The 22,830-nt window shown below is 29.3% G+C and overlaps 1 protein-coding gene across 1 annotated transcript; it reads right to left on the reverse strand.

Moving 5' to 3' along the window:
- Window positions 1-959: 959 nt before the first annotated feature.
- Window positions 960-22,082, reverse strand: Cdc37 (cell division cycle protein 37). Its single transcript, XM_075370186.1, has 7 exons — window positions 21,923-22,082; window positions 19,535-19,668; window positions 15,748-15,901; window positions 13,831-14,106; window positions 10,158-10,273; window positions 4,853-5,042; window positions 960-1,724 (listed from the first exon to the last, which is right to left on the reverse strand). Exons 1-7 carry the CDS (start codon window positions 21,953-21,955, stop codon window positions 1,485-1,487), a joined length of 1,143 nt encoding a protein of 380 aa, XP_075226301.1. The 5' UTR covers window positions 21,956-22,082; the 3' UTR covers window positions 960-1,484.
- Window positions 22,083-22,830: the final 748 nt, after the last annotated feature.

Consider the following 22,830-nt stretch of genomic DNA (forward strand, 5'->3'; position numbering starts at 1 on the left):
GTGCCCATAGCCTCGGTCATCTCTCTAACCTTAATTCATCCAGTCGTTCAGTACCACTTGGTTAACTTTTTGATATTGGTGGTGCTTGCAGTTTTTGGCTGTCCCGAACGCTCAGTATCAACCAAGCTGGTACGACCATGTTTAATTTCACCTGTCCATCTTTTCACAGTAGCAAATGATGGGACAGAATCCCTCTAAATAGCGTCCAACTCGGTTTTAATTTGCATAGGCATATTGAAGTATTTAATCACGGCACGATATTCAATTTTTTCCATTTTCACAAAAACACTCGTAATGATTTACTCGAACGATCATCAATCAATAACTAAGCATTCAAAATGGCTGAAATTTTAGTAAGCACCTTTCAACGCATACACAAATACATCCCCAAACTTTTGTTGATGAGTGTTACTATCTTAATGTTGAGGCTCAAAACTTTTCAGACTACCCTCTTATGTATGAATGATGTGAGATGATTTGTATAAATAATATTTATGAAATATATGAATGTAAATGAAGTGTAGTCTTGTACAGTCTCAAGTCAACCATTCCTAAGATGAGCGGTTAATTGAAACCCAACCACCATACTGTTAGTGGTAGTTAACCATACCGTTCTTACCGTTAGTAGTAAAAGAACCGCTATCCCTGATCTAGTATTCATATCCGTACAAAAGTAACTGCCTTTACTAGGTGCCTTTACATCTCAGTAGTGGTCGACCTTAGTCTATTCCAGGCTGCATATTTACTGGGATAATTATAATTACATTGCAGTTACATCACAACCTAGCAAGCCAGTAGCAATAATTGCATTTGCCTGTACACACACACACCCGGCAGCAGCTGGAAAACTAGTTGAATATATATACCATATATACATACATACATACACACATATATATATATATATATCACACAATCACATAAAACTGATAATTCAAGATGTTAAACAAGCAACTGAATAGAGATAAAGAATAATTTATTTATTTATTACACTATTTAAAAATATACGAAACTTAAAATTTATAATTTATCTATCATAACATATATTATTATTTGTTTTATATAATGTAAAACTAATGTAAACAGTACTTCCTTCATAAGTATCTGTTACTAATTTAACAGAATTATAATGTTAATTTAGTAACTATAATACATTTTGAAAATAATTAGAGTAGCAAAGTTTAATACACTTATTCTCTTTTTTCTCTCTCTTTCTCACAATCATGTTAACATACATACACTCATTGTAATTGCAAATAGAAGCATGTATACATTATATGTATTTATACAATGAAACAATAAATGTCTGTAATTAATTTTTAAACAAATTAATATCAGAGAGTATATAATTATTAAAATCAGAATGTTCAACAGCAGGATTAGAAATAGTTTGTTCAACATTACTGTAATGAAATGTACAATACATAAAAATATATGTATTTTGTTACTGTCACAATCTGTTAATCAACATTTCCAAAAATACATTATGGCGTTTCAACAACAGTATCACTATCATTGACTGCTGAATAAATCTCCTCGCCAGCAATATCATCACCACCATGACTCATTTCTCCTTCTTCCTTCTGCTTTTTTTTGGCATCTGGTATCCATAACCCTGAATCTACACACCGTTTCATGTGGTAAACTGCTTCCTCATGAGGCATCTTTGCTATGGTCTCTTGCAACAGACCAGTATCTTGTGTTTCAAAGCACTTCTTCAATGCCTGAAATAATAATAATAATAAATTATAAAACACAATTTATACAAACCACATACTAATATACTTAACAAAAAACATTTGTCAACGATACTGCTGAACTACTATGGCAAATATTTTAAAGGGCTCAGAACGAGAAAAAGTTTTATTAGGACCAATTAATAAGTAGAGATCCTAACTGCTCATTTTAACATCAATGTCCCGTACATAGAAATCACCACGCCAAATGTACACTAACACACAACACAAACACCGCACATGCATACATATAAGGTTTGTCCATAAAATGTTTAAATTCTGCCACAGATAACACTACTAATGAAATGTGTAATATGTTGCAACCAAGCCATAACACTGGATGAATTCCAGTGAAATCCATAACATAACCTTTTGTTTAGTAATCATGCTACATCTGTTATCCCACAAAGTGTTACACGTGCCTTACATTTTTTATTGCATTCAAAACAGATTTTCATAAACAACAAACTAATGTGAAATTTTGTTTTAAACTGAGAAAATACTTTACAAACACATCTGAAATATTACAAACAGCATATAGGAAAGAGGATATAAGCTGGACTAAAAGTACGAGTGGTATAAATGTTTCAAAGATGACCAAATTTCAACTTATAATGACTCTCATTCAGGTCGACTGCTAACATCCAAGACTGATGAAGAAATTGTGGCAAGTTAAGGAATCCATTCCACCCATCATTAAAGAAAGAAGTGAATTTCATGCACACAGTTTTTGAACTGTGTGCATGAATTTATTACACATAATTGACATGTACTGCAGCCAGTTTGTGTCTTGCCTTTTGATTAATGAGAGAAAACAGAATTGAGTTTATGTGAGTCAAGAGCTTATGAACTGGGCTAAAAAGAATGGAAACTTTAAAAAAAAAATCATTACTGGAGATAAAACATGAATATCCAAAGGGTATCATGACCTAAAAAAAACAAGAAATGCAACCAAAATTTAAAGTTGCTAAAAGCATTTTTCATACACTATAAAATTCCATTTCCATATTCCCACATACAAGAATCTTTTTTATAGTTAGTATTATAATTCTTTTAAGACAAGTTTAAAGTTTTCTTCCTTTCTCAATCCTACTCATTCATTCATAACGTTCCCCCCCCTCACAAAGTATAATTTAAAACACAAATTCCTGAATACATGCCTTAATAATAATAATTTCCATCTTATAATGATATTTTACAGAAAAAATTTTTCTTCCATTCTCCTTAAGACCTATTATTTTTATTCTACTTTTTCCATCTATCAAGGTAAAATTTGAAAATATTTTTAATATTTTTTAAAACTTATTTGTAGTAACCTTTGGTACTTTTCTCACTACTGAGAAGTGAGAAAATAATAATTTATTGTTAACGTATATTCAAACTCTCTATCTTATCTCCCTCAATCAATTCACATTCCAGACTGTTAATGAACACAATAAAGTACACATCACCCCAAATTAGAGTAAGAATTATCATTTGTCACACTTGCTAGTAATAGATACATAGAGTATAGTATACTAAATGGAAAAATATGAGGCTAATCTAGTGCATCATATATTTTTTATCAAATTCTAGATACATATCCTCACAATTAAAAAAAAAAAAAACCTACTGGCAGCAATAACTTCAGCTGGAATGATTGCATCAATAACAGTACCATTTACACAAGGATATCAAAAAAGTTTTGAAAAGAGTATAAAATTCCTCAATATTTTAAAATAGTTCTGGTTAGTTTCAAATAAAATCCTATAACAACAATTCTTACAACCTCATGTTCTATAACTTGTAGAAATCTCAGAAAGTAACATACTGAAAAATGAAGGATGTGAAGTAATGACAAATGCAAACAGTTGAAGTCATATTCAACAATTCAGTTTCTATAGATCCCCAAATTGCAAAAAAAAACATACTTTTACTGAGTCTGTCATTTATTCGTAACTAACCATTCCACTTGATATCATAAATTCCATTTAAAAAAAGTAAATTATAATTATGTATAGATAAATTAATACCATTTGTGCTTAATCTAAATGATGCTATTCCAACCTCTGCAGGATAACAGGAATCCCTATGATACAATATCACTTTTAGTTCAAATGTTGGGGATAGTTAAGTTATTGGGTTCTTGTTTACTATTTTTGGTTCTTACTAAGACTGTACAAATTCACTGTACAATAATCACTTTTTAATTTCTCCTTTTAGGTTTTTTTATCTATGGAATTTTGTATTTTTGAAAAATTTCACTACATCTTTGAGACTTACATGTTTTTTTTAAGTAATTTATTTTTAATATTTTAACATTTATATAAATAATACATGGGTAATTTGTTACATATTTTACACTAATTTTCCTTTAAACACTAAGATCATTTTAAAATATAGTCATGCTCTCCCACTTCCTATTTTCCACCCTCTCTCATTTCCATCCCCTTCTCCACCTCTCTTTCATTTATCCTATTAATTAATAATTATCAACATTTCAAAAAATGTATTCCTCTTAAACAATAATCTACCAGTTTTCCATTTCTGACAGTTCTGTATTTATTTTCATTATTTTGTCTTTGACTAAATTTTTAAGCTTACTATCTGATCTGTTCTATAAATGAATTAAAAACATAATTTTATAAAAAGAGTAATCACAATTTTTTTCTTAAACAACCTAACCCTAATAATACTATTCAATTTTAATGTTCATTTAACAAACATTTTCAAGTGCAGTTCATTATTTTTTTTTATATCAGTTAACACTGCTTAAAAAAACACTGATATAAAAAATTCTATTTTTTCAACATAATTGAAAATACAAAAATTACATGAGCTACAAAAGTTCTTGACAGAAAAGATCACACAAATCGACATATTCCCTTTTTTTGGAGATTTCAATCATTAAACAATTTTTTCCTGATTTATTACAACCCTCGACATATTAGTTTTGTGAAAAAAATTAATAAAATTATTAATAAAAAGATAGAAAACTTGTAGCAAACATTTAAAAATATTAAACTTACAAACCATTATCATTATACAAGGTGAAATAAGAAGAGCAATACCTATTATAAAAATATTCTAATATTACTTTATCTAAGCTTACCACAATAAAAATTTTGATAACTTACATCAGGCAGAGATTCTAAAACCTCAAGTGGATCAAGTCCACCTGGCCCTAACCTCGCCTTTCTTTCCTCTTCTTCAACCTCTTTAACAGCCTGTTCAAGTTTTTCTTGAGCACGTTTGCTAACTCTCTCCTTAAAACTGTTTAACTCATCATCAAATGAAGTTTTATATTCAGGTTCAGCAATTTGTATTCTAATCAAACAAATTATAAAACAAGCATTAAACAGGGTAAAAAGGAATTACATTAAAATAAAAATTGATTTAAATAACCTGAAAAAACTTGCTTACTACCGAAATAGTTTTATAACTCTCCTTATATGGGTAAAATTTTTGTCTTCAAATATTTTTCTTACCTTTTGAGTATACATCTTCAATTTAACAAGTTAGTGAAAACCTTTAAAATTATCTCTAATACTTTTATGAATTTTCTTCAGTACTAATTATCAGTACTAGTCATCCACTAGTAAAAATTTACTGAATTTGTTAATTATGTGTCTTAGTTAACATAACTGTTATTTGTTGTTTCACATCATCAGTTGTCCATCAAAATTTTAATCACGAAGCAATATAACAAACTTACGCATATTAAAATACTAATAGAAATCTGCATTCTGTGAAAAACATATTCACAAACTCTGCATAATCATTCAATATAAAAAACAGTTTACAGTACAACACACCAATCTGAAAAAAACTGGATCTGAAAAAAACCAATGCCTGAACATGCTCATTCAGCTGTAAATGATTCATTAAAATACTGCTAAAGATCCAATAATGGCCATGCCATTTACAGCAATTAGACATTACAATATTACTACATAGCAAATTTTTAGAAAGGATCAGTAAACATAAAGCTCCTACGAGGCTACCACCACCATATTGGGAAAGGCTCTCCCAATCGATTTAGTGGTGAAAGTTCCTTGTATAAGTTTATACAAAATCTGGGAGGATGGTATGCCTCGAGCTCATTTTTAAGCACAACTGATGCCCAGGTGCTCACTAACCATGTTAATTTAAACCAATATCTGTTTTGGTTCCACCTGGCAGCTAATGAGCTGTGCATCTGCGGGGAGGTCCAGTCAAATGAACACCTGATATTTGATTGCCCTGCTCTTGGGGGAAGGTCAGAGACCGAGCTGCCACCCAGGAACTTAAAGGTGAAGGGGAAAATTGGCCACTCACAAGCAGCGACTCAATGTGGCGAGAGCCACATTGTCAAAATCATGTGGAATTTGACAATTTTTTTTTTTTTTTGTGCTATGTTCAACTGACATCAGTAGAGTACCTAAGGGAAAAGACTCCTACCACACTAGTGTGTGAAGCTAACCTAGAGATATATATGGCTGACCACCAGCCAATTAATGCTCCAAGAGCTTTAATATGGTGGACAGTTACTTGGTACTTGCTGGCATTCAGCGACCTAGGAGTGGCAGTGAACTGCTGTCTAGAAAAAGTAAATTTTGATTTAAGGATGTCATATATTTTTAGTAGCCAACAGGGTGCGCCTACCCATTTTAGTAAATATACGACAAGAGGGCAATTGGGACACGTAAGCCGGTGGTGTATGGCACCACTGTTAGTTCACTCACGTCATTAGTTAAGCTCTCTAGGAGCTATTTAGGACACTGGCCGCTAAACTGTTTCAAGGTCAGTAGCCATTTATGGCATAGACATTCAGTCTTATGCTTTAGGGCGACCGAATGGGATGGTGGCAGGAGAAATGCCAAGCAAACCAATACAAAAACATAAAGCTTTACACATGTTTAAGATTCATTTAAAACAAAATTACAGCCAGCAGACCACAGACAGTATTGTAGAGTTGTTAATGGCTGCTTGAAATCAGTCATTTTTTTGCAAGAAAATCATTTTCAGTGATGAAATCCATTTTCGTTTTAATTGATAAAAGAATAAACAGAATTTTTCCATCCAGAATACTAAAAATCCAAAATGAATTTATGAGCAATCAGTTCTTCAATGTGTCTGATCAATTAAGGGCTTTAGGTATAATTGGGACAATTTTTTTTTTTTTAAGGTGAAAATGTCTTAAGTTTTTATGCTAAAAGATGGGAAACACTATTGCACAATGATAAACAACTTCTTGTAGAAAAACTGATAGATATGCATACGGATAACATGAGGTTTCCACAAAACAGTGCATGTCAAATAGGCAAAAAGATTTAAGTATTAAGTTAGATGTACAATTCTTACATGTGCCAACTGGCCTTCAAGATCATGCAACCTGACATCAGATTATTTTCTTTGGGGGTTATATGAATACTAAAATATACACTAACAAGCCATAAAATGTCTATAAATTCAAAGATGGGATTCAATGTGACAGTAAACAACAATAATTATGTTCAGATGTAATTGAAAATTTCAATAAAAGGATGGATTTCAATAAAAATGGCTTTTAATGACCATTTTTATTTGCTTGACATTTTTTCATACATAATTATAACTTGCTATACTGTTTTAATTAAAAGATTTCAAAGTTTTTTAAATTAGTTTTATTTTTTTTTTAAATCTAGTAGCTCATACTGGAAAACCGTTTATATAGAGTAATTTTCACAATCGGTAAAATTTCTGAAGAAAAAAGTTCAAACTTTGCATTACTTATTAATGTCACAGCTGTACCTGAAAATTTTAACTATAATTTTTTTTTAAATAAAGGAGCCCAGACAGATTCAATTTATAATACAAAGTTTTGAATTTTAGTAACAGTCATTTCCAAGATGCTTTCTAAGACTTAATTTCAAAAGGATTAACCTTCAGGGATAAGAACTTGCAAAGAGTAATTGCTCGCTAAATTCTAAACTAGTCATTTATAACAAAGAATAGCATTGACGCACGTTATCCAATGTATATCTTCTTTTTTCCCTCACTGTAATTTTCAGAAATTTACATTATAACTAATAGTATAGAGAATAGAGCATGAATAATTTGAAGTGTATTCTATTGTATAGTAGAAAAGATGTTTGGTTACTGTTAGGAGATGCAACTACCAACTAAGGTTGCCATTACTAATTCATTACTCAATGACTGACTCTTGTAATAGCATGAGATCAAATAGAAGTAGAATAATACTTTGATTCCAAAAAGCAACCTACACGTAACTAAGGCAGGCCTTTAGGAAGAGGAACAAAACTAATCCCTTTCATTCTTATTTCCCCTCTTCCAGTCACCCAACTCAAAACAATGTTATGAGCTGATATTCCTGCCTTCTCAAAATAACTACAAAACATATATTTGGGATCTTTATCACTTTAAATTTTTGATTTAAGATTTAAAAAAAAAATACTATATTGACATAAAAAGAAATTTAAAAATACAAAAACAACAAATATGTAAATTGTATTTATTTTATATTATTAGGTAAAAAAAATCTTTCAAATTGGGAAATATTAAAAAATATATACATATACAAAGCTTACAAAAAACTTCAGCATGCTGAATGGCATCATTTCTTCTTGTCAAATGAGAAAATTTATTTTATAAAATACAGATGACATGTACAGAGACAAATGACTCAACATATGTCATCTGCCTATATATATATATATTAATATTCCTACAGCAAGCGGTAGGAGTCTTATATTGCTTAAACTATTGATGCCGGTTGAACAAAGCAACGGCATCAAAGAACTCCCACACGGTCAATATATATATATATATATATACACACACACACAGGGTGTTTCATAATGTTCTTCGGAATTTCAAAAATTCATTAACAAAAAACTATTTCACTCATAAGAATAAAACAAGTACTGTAAGAAAGAGTACTTCAAATAGTTTTTCTCACATATACTAGGCAGTTAGTAAACCATTTGCTCTCTAGGCATCGACAGTAGAGAAAATGGCTGCCATGGGAAGTAAGAAGTTGTTTTGTGTGTTAGAATTTCACTTAAAGTCAGTAATTTCTGTGCAACGTGCGTTTTGGTTGAAATTTCATAAGGAGCCACCAAGTGACAATTCAATTTGTGCATGGTATAAACAATTCAGTGAAACTGGTTGCTTGTGCAAGTGAAAATCAACTGGTTGTCCATCAACCTCAGAAGTCAATGTCGAACGTGTGCGTTCAAGTTTCATTCGCAGCCCGTCAAAATCAACTGCGGCTGCAGGCAGAGAATTAGGAATTCCGAAAACAACTGTGTGGAGAGTTCTCCGTAAACATTTAATATGCAAACCGTACCATCTTCAATTAATCAAGCGTCTTTCTGGAGATAAAACACGTAGACTCGATTTTTGTTTACAGTTACAGGAAAAGCTGTTGTTAGATGAAGATTTTCTAAACAAGATAAATTTCGGCGATGAAGCTACTTTCCATATTAGCGGCAAAGTAAACCATCATAACGTGCGAGTTTGAGGAACTGAAAACCCACAACCCACACGCTGGAACACATTCAGGATTCTCCAAAAGTAAAAGTTTTTTGTACAATCTCTCGTGAGGCAGTGTATGGGCCGTTCTTTTTTATGTTAATGACAGTAGCCGCCAGTATGATATACCTGGATATGTTACAATTATGGCTTATATCTCAGCTACTCAATGACTTCATTTTCCATCAAGATGGTTGTCCTGCCCATTTTCATAACGAGGTTCAACAGTACCTTAACACAACATTACCTCGGCGCTGGATAGGACATGTGTCTGAAGAAGACCAACACATTATGCTGTGGCCACCAAGATCACCAGACCTCATGCCATGTGATTTCTTTCTCTAGGGTTACATGAAAGATAACGTGTTTATCCCACCATTGCCACACGATATCACTGAGCTAAAGGATCGAATAATCAATGCAATCAACTCTATCGAAAATAACGAGTTTGGCAAGAACACACATCAACACTTTTGTGTTGATGTATGCTGTGTCACCAGAGCACATATTGAAAATTTATAGATTTTAACAAAAACTGTTTGAGTCCCTGCATCACCTCTTACAACTTTCATTTAGGTAAGTGAAATACTTTTTTGTACTGAATTTTTGTAACTCCTAAGAACATTATGAAATGCCCTGTGTATATATATATATATATATATATATATATATATATATATATATATATTATTCATTGGATTAACTACATGCTTTTGATATTTAGAAATGTTAATGATCACAGAACAGCGGCGACTGATAATATTCAAAAACTTTGCTATAAACAACATTTACAAACTTATTTACAAATATAAGTTATACAACATCCAAAAGTTTTACAGCTAATATTCTTTACCTGATAAGAAAATAACAAACAGCGACTTGTAAGTTAAACTAAAAAATAATCTGATAAGAATAACAGATCCTTACTTAGAAAAAAATGAACCAACACAAGCTCTAGGATCAACATCCAACTGTTTGGATAACTCCAATATGTACTGCATACAAATACACTGATGGGCAACATGATGTGATAATTCTTTTTTCTGCAATTGAACAAACAAAAAAATTAATCTTCCTAAAAAATATAAACAAACCAAACACACAGACTATTATGGATTCATGGATTTACAATACTTCACACATATTAAATAACATACAAAAGGCACCAGGAAAGTTTTGCAATTATGATTTTATTTTTTATAATTTTTCAAAATAATTTCCATATCCTTCATCCTTTGAAAACAGCTTCAATACAACCCTGCCATATTTCATTAGAGATCTGGGCATACTCATCATTCCAAACTCAGATGGTCATATCGCTGGTAAAATACCTACCTTTCAGCAGTCTGTTCTGCACCTGGGGGAACAGCACAGAGTCACATGGAGCAGAATCAGGTTGTAGGGAGGGTGCTCTTAACAGTTTTATTCCATTTCTGGCCAAATACTAGGAGCAAACTTTGGATCATGGTAAAGAAACCATGTGTCCATCCTTGAGTTTGACAGCAGCTTCTTTACAGCTTCAACTAGGCAGGCATTCTTTGGTATATCACTACCTTACAACTGTCTTCTGGATTTCCAACACAACTCGCTCTAAAACTCCCTCAGATTAAAAAATTCAGCCACCAAATTCTCACTGATCTGGATTTTTGAACAGCCATGGAAGTCTTTTCTCCTAACACTTTCAAACATCTTTAGCATTTCATAACACCATGAAATACAACATGTCATCTGATCATCAGTCAAGTTATGAAGCACCCAAATGGTACAAAGCTTTCTAACTTGAAGGTGATCTCGCAGAATAGCACAAACTGCTGATGCATTATGTCCAAGGACAGCTCTGCTTGGTAACAGGTCATACGCCTATCTGGCTCAAGCATTTTTTGTCTTGCAGCAATGTTTCCCTCAGTCACAGACAAAGACAGTCAACCTGACCTTGGAGCATTCTTGAGGCCAAAATTTCTTTTAAATTCTCAGTACCACTTAAATATTGTTGTAAAATGAGGACAAACCTCTCAAAGCACAGGAATCATTTCCTCTGATCAACACTTAACCATGTACGAAACTGTAGCACAAATTTGCCCAGTAATCAGTTTTTCACCACAACAATATCACTACCTTTTTTTATAACAATAGCTAAAAAGCAAATAAAATTGACAATGATTAAAGCAGCTACAGTATATGTGAGTCCTGTCTAAACAAGCGCTAACTTAAAACCACCGGTAATGATCCATTCCACTTTAATGCAAAACTTTCCTAGTGCCCTTTCTATATAACAAATCAAATATAATGTACAGAACTATTATAAATCAAATGACCGGCTGACTAATAAATGGACTTTCATCCAATGAATGGATTCAAAAGTCAGAAAATAAGCAATCATAAAAGCTGGATTTGATATTTTTCATTATCAGATTTATGAAATTTAGATGACAACACCAAAAATGATAAAAAGTGATTACAGAATAGAGCAGACAATCCATTTTACGTTAAGCATAAAGTGTGAGTTACCAGTCATCGGACAGTATTTGCAATGTGAAAGTGGGACAGTGATTTACAATTTCATCACTTAGCTTATGCCTTCCACAAATCACAAGGACTATTGAAAATTAGTATCTTAGTTAATTTAGCAATTACTTTTGATAAATAATATGATTACCACTGCAATGTAGGGAAGATAGTACAAAATACAATACTAGCTTTAATAATAATGCACAGCTATAATAATCATTTAATGCTAAAAGCAAAGTTCATTGTTCTAAATATTGATGGTAATAGCATCCTACACTACTCTAGAATAAAAACAACAGCATACCAAAATAGCTCATTCTGAATAAAGAATAAATTTAAGGAAACTATCTTAAATTCTTTTTATTTGACACTACAGCTCTTGATGATCTTCCACCAAGATGCATTATCTTCAAGCCAAAATTCAACCAAAACTCTTCAGTCCTTATTCCCATTATTTAAATCTCACATACACCACCTCTTATCTTTGTTAAATATTTTTACTTCTTTAATAACATTTCCATCCACATTCTTTATGCCAGTCTTTCAATATTTTCTCCCATTATTAAATCTTCCAGTTTCTTTTTTTGAACTAAATTCACCCCTTTTCAAATTTGATAAAAAACCTTTTTTAACATCTTCCATTCAAAAAGTTTAAGATTATTTTCTGAATGAAATGCCCCATACAAACATGTAATGACAATTATAAACAAGCATATTTTTCATCTCAAAAATAAAAGCAAATTAATTTTATTTTTACTTCCTTGAATGAAGTAAAGGATGTAAGTATTGTGATTACAAAAAATTTTGGTTTTCAGATTTCAACAGAAATATCCATTTTGACTATCCCTGAATCAATTTTGACTAGTTTCAGCATGTCTGTATGTACATATGTATCTCTCATAACTCGAAAACTATTAGCCATAGGATGTCGAAATTTTGGATTTAGGACTGCTGTAACATCTAGCTGTGCACCTCCCTTTTTGACTGTAATCGACTGAACCAAAAGTGTCCAAGAAAGCCCAAAATCCAAATTTGGATTTGGTCTTTTTCTTAACTGCAGTAATAAGCCCTCATTGAGAGTATTTCAATGATATATCGTAAGTGATACTTATTTCCATTGGTTCCAGAATTATAGCCAAACAAAATTTTAACTAATGAAATATTTGGATCTTACAAGGGGAAGGAACATTGCTTCAAATCAGACTTCATCTCCTTTTTTTAACTTTTTTTTAAATTTAAATACATTGATTTATTAATAATTATTAACCTCCGATTGTAAAAAAACTTTTACAATAATAATTCAATAATAAAAATTTTTTTAAATTTGAAAAATATAAAAATTTTATGTACTTTTCATTTAAAAAAAATATGTATATGTAATTTAACAGGCATACAAGGGAGTAATGTGGTGTCCACATCAGATTTTTCTATTACATTTATGCCCTGATTTTGTAAATTCTTTATGTTTTTTAATCTCGAACAATAAATTTGCATGGCTCTGGCGATTCCTGAAGATATACCTTAATTTTAATATTGTTTTAATTTATAGCAAGACTGACTTTTCTCTCTTCTTTTACCACATTTAATTCCTAACAGCAATTGTAGCATTACAACAAAAATAATTTTTGAATTGTTGCCTTTTAACACTATAAATGCTACTGCCTTTAGTAAAACTGTAACAATACAAAAAGCAGGTAAAGCTGCCTTACGAAGATGAGTTGCTTCAAAGCAATGCATGAATGCATTGTTTTGTAATCATGGAAAAATCCAAGTCATCACATCCCTTATCTGAGAGCATATCGATTGCTCCTATGACACAACATAACCCCCCCCCCTTTTTTACACAACATATCAATAATGTATATACTGTGTATGGTAATAAAGAATGAAAATACATTTATATCTGATAAAATTAAAATCCCTGGAAAATAAATTCCCTGTTTTTTAAATTTCTTAAAAGTCCTTATATTTAAAAAAATATCATCATAAGTAGACTTATAAAACATTCAAACCTAAAATTAGTATTTCTAAATACTAATATAAATACACACAAAGATGAAGTACAAAAAAAAAAATTATAGATATATCATACCTCTTCCATTTCCAAATTAATACACCATATAACAAGGTAATTAGCTGTATCTTCACATACAAGCTGTGGGTTTTCTTGCAAGAAACGTTTGCTATCTTCATATTTTCTTAACATTCCATACTTCTTTAAAAATTTTTCATTTTCTTTTATAAATTCTTTCATTCTTCTCTCCCTTTCTTCATCAGTTAAATTCTCTTCCTTCCTTTGAGTTCTCTTGTTCACAACAGTCTTTGTAAACCCTGGTTTACTGATAGTATCAACATTCCATGGTGTTATCTGGAAGCAATTATAAATAGCAATTGTTCTGTTAATAGCAATTATGTAACCTTAATCTTTACAACAAAATTATCAATAGTACATATTTTCAAAAAACAATAACTTAACCATCAAACACAGTAACAGAAAACCCTAAAAAAAAAACTAAATGAATGAATTCCAGTAATGACAGTGTAGTTGTTACAAATGTTATGGTTGTTAAGAGTTTATGTTCTCTAAATTTTTAAGTTTTTATTTTTTGTTGATGTAATTATACAATTATGTACCAACTGATGATGCAAGATCCCGTGAAAGTTGACTACTGTTATTAGGTTTTTCTTTTAATGTTTGGTGATTAAGTTGTAGTTTTTTTTTAATTTAATTAGCGCAGTGGTCAATATGTTGATGAATTATTTGATTTTAAAAAAGTTTTATATATGTATATAAAAGATTGTATTTTTTATAGTCAAAAACCATCTTGAATAACCCAAGTTGTACTTGGGTTATTATGTTAATTACAAAGTAAATGAAATGACACACCTTATTTTTCTTTTCTTTATTCCAATAGTATTTTCATGGGATCCCGCATCATCAGTTGTTATAAAAATTATAAAATTATATATAATACATTATATAAAATACATTATATAAAATTATAATACATTATATAAATACATTATATAAATATAATACATTATATAAAATTACATATCAAACAATTTTTTTTTTTTAAATTAAAAGATTAAAATATTAAAATTAAAATTACTATCATATATATAAACCATGAAGTCAATTAAATAAAATAATTACATACATTTAAATGTGAAGTCAATTAAGAATTAAAAATAATAATAATATAATATGAATAATCTTTATATAATTATTTTATTTTTAAAGTTAATTTTACAGATTATTCACCATAACATTAACCTATACTGAAAACAATTATACATACGTTAGACATAAATTATCTTAAGCAAATTATACGTAAATCTTAAAAAAAATTTTTTTAATTAAATACAGTAATCAACCAACATTAATAGGATTGAGATGTCTGATTATCAATATGAGCTATCTATGAAATGGTGTGAGGTTGTCAGGTACACTTTCAAATAAGCAGAAAATAATTATATAAGACATTGTTAAATGTTTAATTAACAATAATTTTACATTTTTTTGATAAAAAAATTGTCAGTAAAAATCAATAAATAAAATATTGCATTTAAACATTCTGATAAAGCAAGTTGTTAATTTTATTTATTTTTATAAAATATTTTAAATTAGTTAAAACTACTACTTGTAAAGTAACTTTAATATGTATCCAAGAACCTGTAACTCTACATTTGTATCTTCAAGCAATTTGTTTATAATGAATAGCTATTACACTTATACAAGCAATCCAAACCTGCCATTACAGTAAATGTAATTTAATTTACAATTACCACAACCCACATTTAATTTCAAACTGAGTAGACTTTTTAGCAAAAAAGGATTCGCTTTGTATTTATAACAGAATACCTGCTATCTTAATTAGGCAAGATTACCTTCCTTCCTTGCTAACTATTATATACAAGCAGTAACAACAAAAATTAAAACTAATGTTTTAAACAAAAGAAAATAAATAGTAGATATAATAAAAATACAATTAATCATTTTTGTTACCTTTTCTTTTAGTTTCAAATTGTCTTCTTTCTTTTTCAGATTTGTAGCTTCTAACTCCAAATCTGCTAATGACTTTCGTAGTTCACAGACATCTCCTCCCTGTTTCTCAGCTTCTAATATCAACTTCTGGGTTGCTTCCAACTTCTTCCTGTTTCTAAAGCAGCCAAACTCATTTATTTAATCACAACCAACTTCATTCATTAGATTTCGTACTAATTTTATTTTATTAAAACCATTTATTTTTATTTTTTTAAATTTAAATGATCACATTATTTTGAGGTACCTTTATAACATCTTAATAAAAATCAAAGTAATCAAAACACATGTTTTCCAACATTTTTGTTTTACATGATGAGAAAGGTAATGGCTTTAGGCAACTTAATTGTTGCTGTTGAAAACATTAAGATAATGAAAAAATACCTGCAAAGTTACTAAATTTATTATTATTTCCATCTCTACATGGAGACATAATAATTTGCATAAGAATGCACAAAAGTATTATCCAAAAATTAGAAATTCTCTAAATATTTAAAAAAGATATATCTATTTTTCTTATTCATCTCCTCTTTTCATCAAGACTATAAGATCCAATTTTATAATTTTAAATTGAATCACTTTTGGTATAGATGCAAGACGGAATTATTAAATAATATGTTATACAAAATTTTTAAGTAATTAATTTTTTTATCGTAAAGTATAAATTTGTATTTTGCAAAAACAAATTATACAAAAAAAAAGGGAAATTTTTAACATAAAAGTTTATTTGACCTATATTTAAACTTAAAATTTTAAACACTAAACAGTTAACCAGAATTCATTTATTTATAAGTGTAAATCACAAAAAGAATTCATAATATCATTAAATTATTAATAATGGTGCAACTGCAATCAATAAAATTCAAAAATAAATGTAATCTGTAAAAGAAAGGAATAATGTATTTACACATTACATCCCATAACCATATGGTTTTGACATTGAACTCTGAGTAGTATGCGTGCATGTGTGCGTGTGCATCACACAAACAAGCAATCACAGTGAGATTGAAGGAAGATTATTTTCACCCTTATAATGCTGATAATGATTGCATATTTCTTGTTAATTACTTTCAAAGTATACAGTATTTCTACAACAGCAATACTGGCAAATAAACTTTTTCATAAAAATATATAGTTCAGAAACAGAAACAGCAATAATATTCTTTCAATAAAGTTAACCGATTACTGATAATCAGTGTTAAAAATTTAACCTAACTGCAAACATTTTTTCTAACCAAACAAGCTTTTTTTGTGTTAAAACTTCATGTATCCTATGTCAAGTCAATCAAGTAAATTCCTATGATTACATGAAAAATGTTTATATGAACTTTAGCTAATTTGTTTCTTCTTATCTGAATCAAGGTTTATTTGTTTAGGTTGTTTGTTGTTATTTCTTTGAGGTATTTAAATTGGGTAACTACTTTTTAATTTTATTGCCTTATATGTTTACTTCTTTTAATAGTGTTGGTTTTTGGGACATAATTTCAATCTTTTTGAATGATATTTTGAAGCCAATTTTATTTGCAATGTTTTGAAGTTCTAATATCTGTGTTTTAGCTTCATCGATGTTGTTTGCAGTGCCAAGTCGTTGGCAAAACAAAGACAATTTGTTTTGTTTTTTTGGCCTATTTTTACTTTTGGGGGGCATTTTTTGAGCCATTCCCTTATTACCAATTCTAGAACACAGTTGAATAATAGCAGTGAAAGCCGATCGGCGCAGTCCTCTTTTCATCACAAATGGTTTGGAGAGCTCACCTTGAATTTTACCAACTTGGTGTTGTGAGGATCAGTTTTATCATGTTTATTAATTTTGTATGTAGTCCGATGTGTCTTAAAATTTACGTGGGATATATATCGTTAATTTTTTTAATGCAAATTACTTCAAAATTAAATCCTTCACAAATTTATAGAAGATTTTTTTTTAATTTTCCTGCATTTTTTTCACAAAAAAATGAAGTTAGAGTTTTGTATTATTTTTTATAATATTTCAAATAATTTAACAAAAAAATATTCAATGTGAGATATAATTTATATCTCATAAAATGAGATATTTGGTTAACATAAAATTGCTTACCAATTTTTTAAAATTCATTACATAAATTTTACCCTATAAATTGCTTCACTTAAATTCATAGTTTTAATTTTGTAATTAAAAAATACAAAACACTTCTGATTGGCTGAAACTTTAGTCATATCAAGATCCATATTTACACAAATTTGAGAAAAAAAGGTATATTTTAATCAGAAAAATACTACAGTAGAGTTTAGCAGGAACATTCAGTAAAATGAAAATGACATATTATGCTTCTAACTTTTAGAATTTTTAAGAAGAATTGAACCAACCTGAGTCAAACACAAAACTGCTATTGTTATAATTGCATTATTGCATAGCCACTATTTTTAAAAACTTCAAAGCCAACTCCATAAAACAGTCCCTGTGATTTTGTCAAAGTTAAATAAAATCGTATAGGTGGATTACTTATAAAAGTAATATATTAGTGAGCCAAGTTTACAACAAGTTTATTACTTTTGTAAGTAATCCAAGCTATATAACAAAGCATGCTTCATCATTACAAAGAAAATCTGAATTGATGCTTTCTTTGTTCACACCCTACACTCTTACAAAATATTAAATATTTTGTAAGCATATAAAAAAATACATCAATAAATTCACTCATATCAACAATTATCAACTGCTGGCCATTAACTATAGGAAGTTTACAATGCTTTTCTAAAAGTATACAGTTCCTCTTCTTCACTACAGAATAAATATATGCTTTTACTAATCTCATAGGGATTATACAAATGTAAGAGTTGTTATAAATTTGATTTAGCTCTATTTCTTTATTATATAAAATACTATTAGCACTTGCAAGTAATCTTTACAAACTTATTAAAAAATAATTATTCCTTAAATTTTCTTCATAGAATCTGACAAGAAGTTCAGATGACTTTGATTAAATTTTTATACATTTGTCGATTCATGTAGTTAGACATTTATACACAATGTTAGCACTTCAGACAGTAAGTCACACATTTAGAATTTTGCAAAGCTGTTGTTTGGTATACTTGAATATGTGATCATCAACAGATGCAAGTAACAATTTTAAACTTTACAGCAATTAAAAAGAAATAACACAAGATACATTAACTTATCCAAGCTGTCATCTTCTTCAACCTAGCATTTGTTTAATATACATTTTTTTTTTTACTGTGGCACTGTTTTAGAATCTTTCTAACAATGAAGTACCAGTAAGTAAATAATCTGATTCAGTGAAACAGATAATGAGGGTGTGAATTTTTGAAGAGAATAAATATGGGATAAAAATATTAAAGACAAATTCGTTTTGTGAACAGAATCATGTTCAACAGTGATTCATATTTAATCTGGTGTTTCAAAACACTGTATAAAAAAAAAAGAAGAATTATCAACATTAATCTAAAAGAATCCTATACAAGTGTGGATACACAAAAAAAGGCACTTTATGGAGTAGCTAGAAGAGGTTCCACACCACATTACGTTTTTGTAACAAAGCATTTTGAATAGTTATATTTTTATCAATCCTAAAATGAGAAGATAATCTTGATAACTACAGTCAACACTGTGAATTTTACAAAATTATAGTAATCATGCTAAAAAAAAGAATTATCATATAAGTAGATTAACATTTATTTAGTTCAAAATAAATTTTTCAAACAAAAATATATAACATCAATAAAATAAACAAACCATTCTCTTTTGTCAACTTACTTTTCTTTGGTTTTTTCAAATTCTTCTTTTTCTTTGCGCTGTTCTTCCATTCTTTCAATCCGTGCCTGGTGACGCCACCTAAATAATGATGGAGTATCGATGTTTGGATGAGTTTCATCTTCATCATCAGATATCTACAAAAAAAATAATAATTATAAGAAACATAACTTTTAGTAATTATACATGATTACTCACCTCTTGAGTTTGTTGAGATTTAGAATATACCTTATTTAGGATCTAATTTTGCATTACAAATGAAATTATTTGGCGGAAACAGCTTCACTCAAGTTACGTCCCTCATATGTTACACAGTGTTCACATCCAAAATTTTGTTATTTTTCACTATACACATGTAATGTATATTATTTTGATAACTAAGTAATTTGATTTCAGTTAAATTTAATTAAAAATAAGATTAGATTTGCTTAAGGTTAAGTTGAACTTAAGTCTTCAATTTTGACTCCATCAGGTGAAGGACAAAAGCTCCTGTAAAATTTATAAATTACTTATAAACCAACCTAACCTTAACTTTAACCTAAACCTAATTAAACTTCATTTAAACCAAGTTATCTACTTCGTAAATAATGTAAATTAAACATTTACCAAATCCCACAACACCATAAACTCAACCTAACTTAATTTGGTCTTAAGTATATCTAATCTCATTCTTAACTTAATTATACTCCCATTCTAAATTAATTAAGGTAACCAACAGTAAACATATAATCTTGTGTCTGTATGTGTGTGTGTGTGTGTTATATATATATAAAATATATATATATATGCTGCAAAATTATGTCCAGCAATCAATATAACAAAAATGATTTCATACGTAAGTGAAAATATGCTACTACAGTAACTTCTATGAGGTACAAGGCTGCAGTCACTTAACATGGTTCTGAGACAATTACACTACTTAAAATTGATACTACTAACTTTTAAACAACATAATCTAAAATTTAAATTAATTCTTGTAAACTCAAAAGACATCAGTAAATTTATAAAATTGTTGTATGGTATGTATTATTTCTTTGTGTTTTTAAGGTCTACATTAGTTACATTTTAAAACTAAAAATCCAACTTTCTGTTGAAAAAAAAAATATATAGTCAAGTTTAAACCTAAAGATCTTTTGTGAAGAATTATAATGAAAAGACTCCACTTGGATAGGTGGCATGTAACAATCAGGGGAAGGTTGAAATTAATTCTAAGCACAGAATGTGTTAAATCATCTCCAAAACAATATTAATAACAGTTTATACATTAATATGATTTGTACAATGCAACAGCTCTAAAATGTTATGAAATTTTCACAACGAATACTACTTAATATCAAGAATGATTTTTGACATAAAATTATGTAGTTATTATTTTATAAATATTACAATATAAAGTTATTAGCATGGTATAAGTTACATAACAACAAGCTTCCTTTGCAGTTTACAAACTCACATAACAGATAACTCTCACAACAGTTCTTGGTGGGTGTGGAATTCACTGTGGAACAAAGGCTTTGATTATAAAAACAGTACAAAATTGGATCATAAGATCTGGGCTGGGATCACAATTATATCAAGTTTATGGCAATAGTATGATGAAATTCCAATTTACCAGTGGTTGATAAACATGCATAGTATGAACATTATACTATCAATAATTCTTAATTTTGAGGTATTAATACTCACATTCAGGATATAGTCTTCATATGGCATCTACAAAATGAAAAAGAAGTGCACTTACGAAACACATAGGACAATTTTGAACTCGTACCAGAGTAATTTTTGTAGCACTTTGAATACATTTGCAATGCATAATTATTTGGCAAGATATTTCAGAATTTTAAACTTTTGGAAACTACGATTACCTAATACAAATCAACAATTTAAAAAACTAAGAATTATTTTTATATTTATTATAAACTATGTTTAAGGTCATAAGGAAAAAGATCTTATCATATGGTATCACAATTTAATCATCCACAAATTGCAAGATATCTATGTTAAACATAATTCTCATAAAAATAAAACCTTCTAAACCATCCTCCAGCACTTAACTCATATACAATTGAAAAAATGTAGGAGATCCATGCAGTCTTATTTGAGTATGTGTTGTCTTGATTCATTGAACAATACAATTCGCACCGAAAAGTAAGTTAATAAAAAAGCTATTGCTGCATTTCAATGCATTTTTAATATATGATTTATTTCTAAAATAAAATACGCGAAAGAAAGAATCTAATAAATATTTCAAATATAAAAACTACGACAATGCGAACACCTAACCTCAACAGCAAACAAACTGAAAACTAGCTACACCATTCAAATTATTAAATACAAAAATAACATTTAAAAAAGTTCTTAAGCATTAAAAGTTGAGCACGAAAGCAGTACCTCTATATCCTTCCATTTACTGTAGTCGACCATTTTTTAAGTAAACGCGAACCAGACGTTAGAAATTAGACTTCAGTTCATACCACTCAATCGAAGTTAGGCTAATAGCGAATACTAGAACATTCGATAAATTAACACAAGTATGTGATATATAAAAAGTTGGTTTTAATTAAATTTTATTTTAAAGATTATGATAAATATTATTAAAAAATAAATATAATATTATCATAAGAACTAGTAAAAAAATGTAATATACAAAATTTATTAAGCTGTTGAACAAATGACAAACCGATTTTCTTAAAATTAGCTAAAAACAATTGAGAAAAAGAAATTTTACTTTAAAAAAATATTTAATTTTGATTCTTTAAAAACGATTACGCACATCTGATACAAAGAGTACCAAGGCGAGAAATTTCATTCTGAAATTTGAGACGAGAGTTGTGCTTATGATCGTAAATGGTATATTTTGCGCCACAATATTATCCTTTGTCTTCATTTTGTTTTATTTTTTCCGATTAAGTGGCTCTTATACAGTTTGTCACTAAATACTTTTTAAATTAGGACAAAATGATCAGTTATGACGTTATGCCGACGTAATTCTTAAAACAAATGCTGTTCCAGAATATTTCCGCTATACTCTAATTCTGGTTTAGATGGAAACAGCTCTTTATTAAGAATTCGATGAGGTACAGTCCAGTTGACGAGTGAAATGTATATGTAACATAGGGTGTATATAAAGGTAGTAACAGTTTCGTTAGTATAATAACTCGAACGAACGTAACTTAATTTATTCAAAATTAGCACCCCATAAAAAATGTAATTTTTGATCACACCCGATAGATAAGTTTATTTTAATTGACCGATACAGAAAAGTTGGATCGCTGCATTAGAGTCGTCATTTTATTTCA

This window comes from Lycorma delicatula, chromosome 7 (assembly GCF_047948215.1).
Source record: "Lycorma delicatula isolate Av1 chromosome 7, ASM4794821v1, whole genome shotgun sequence".
NCBI lineage: Eukaryota > Metazoa > Arthropoda > Insecta > Hemiptera > Fulgoridae > Lycorma > Lycorma delicatula.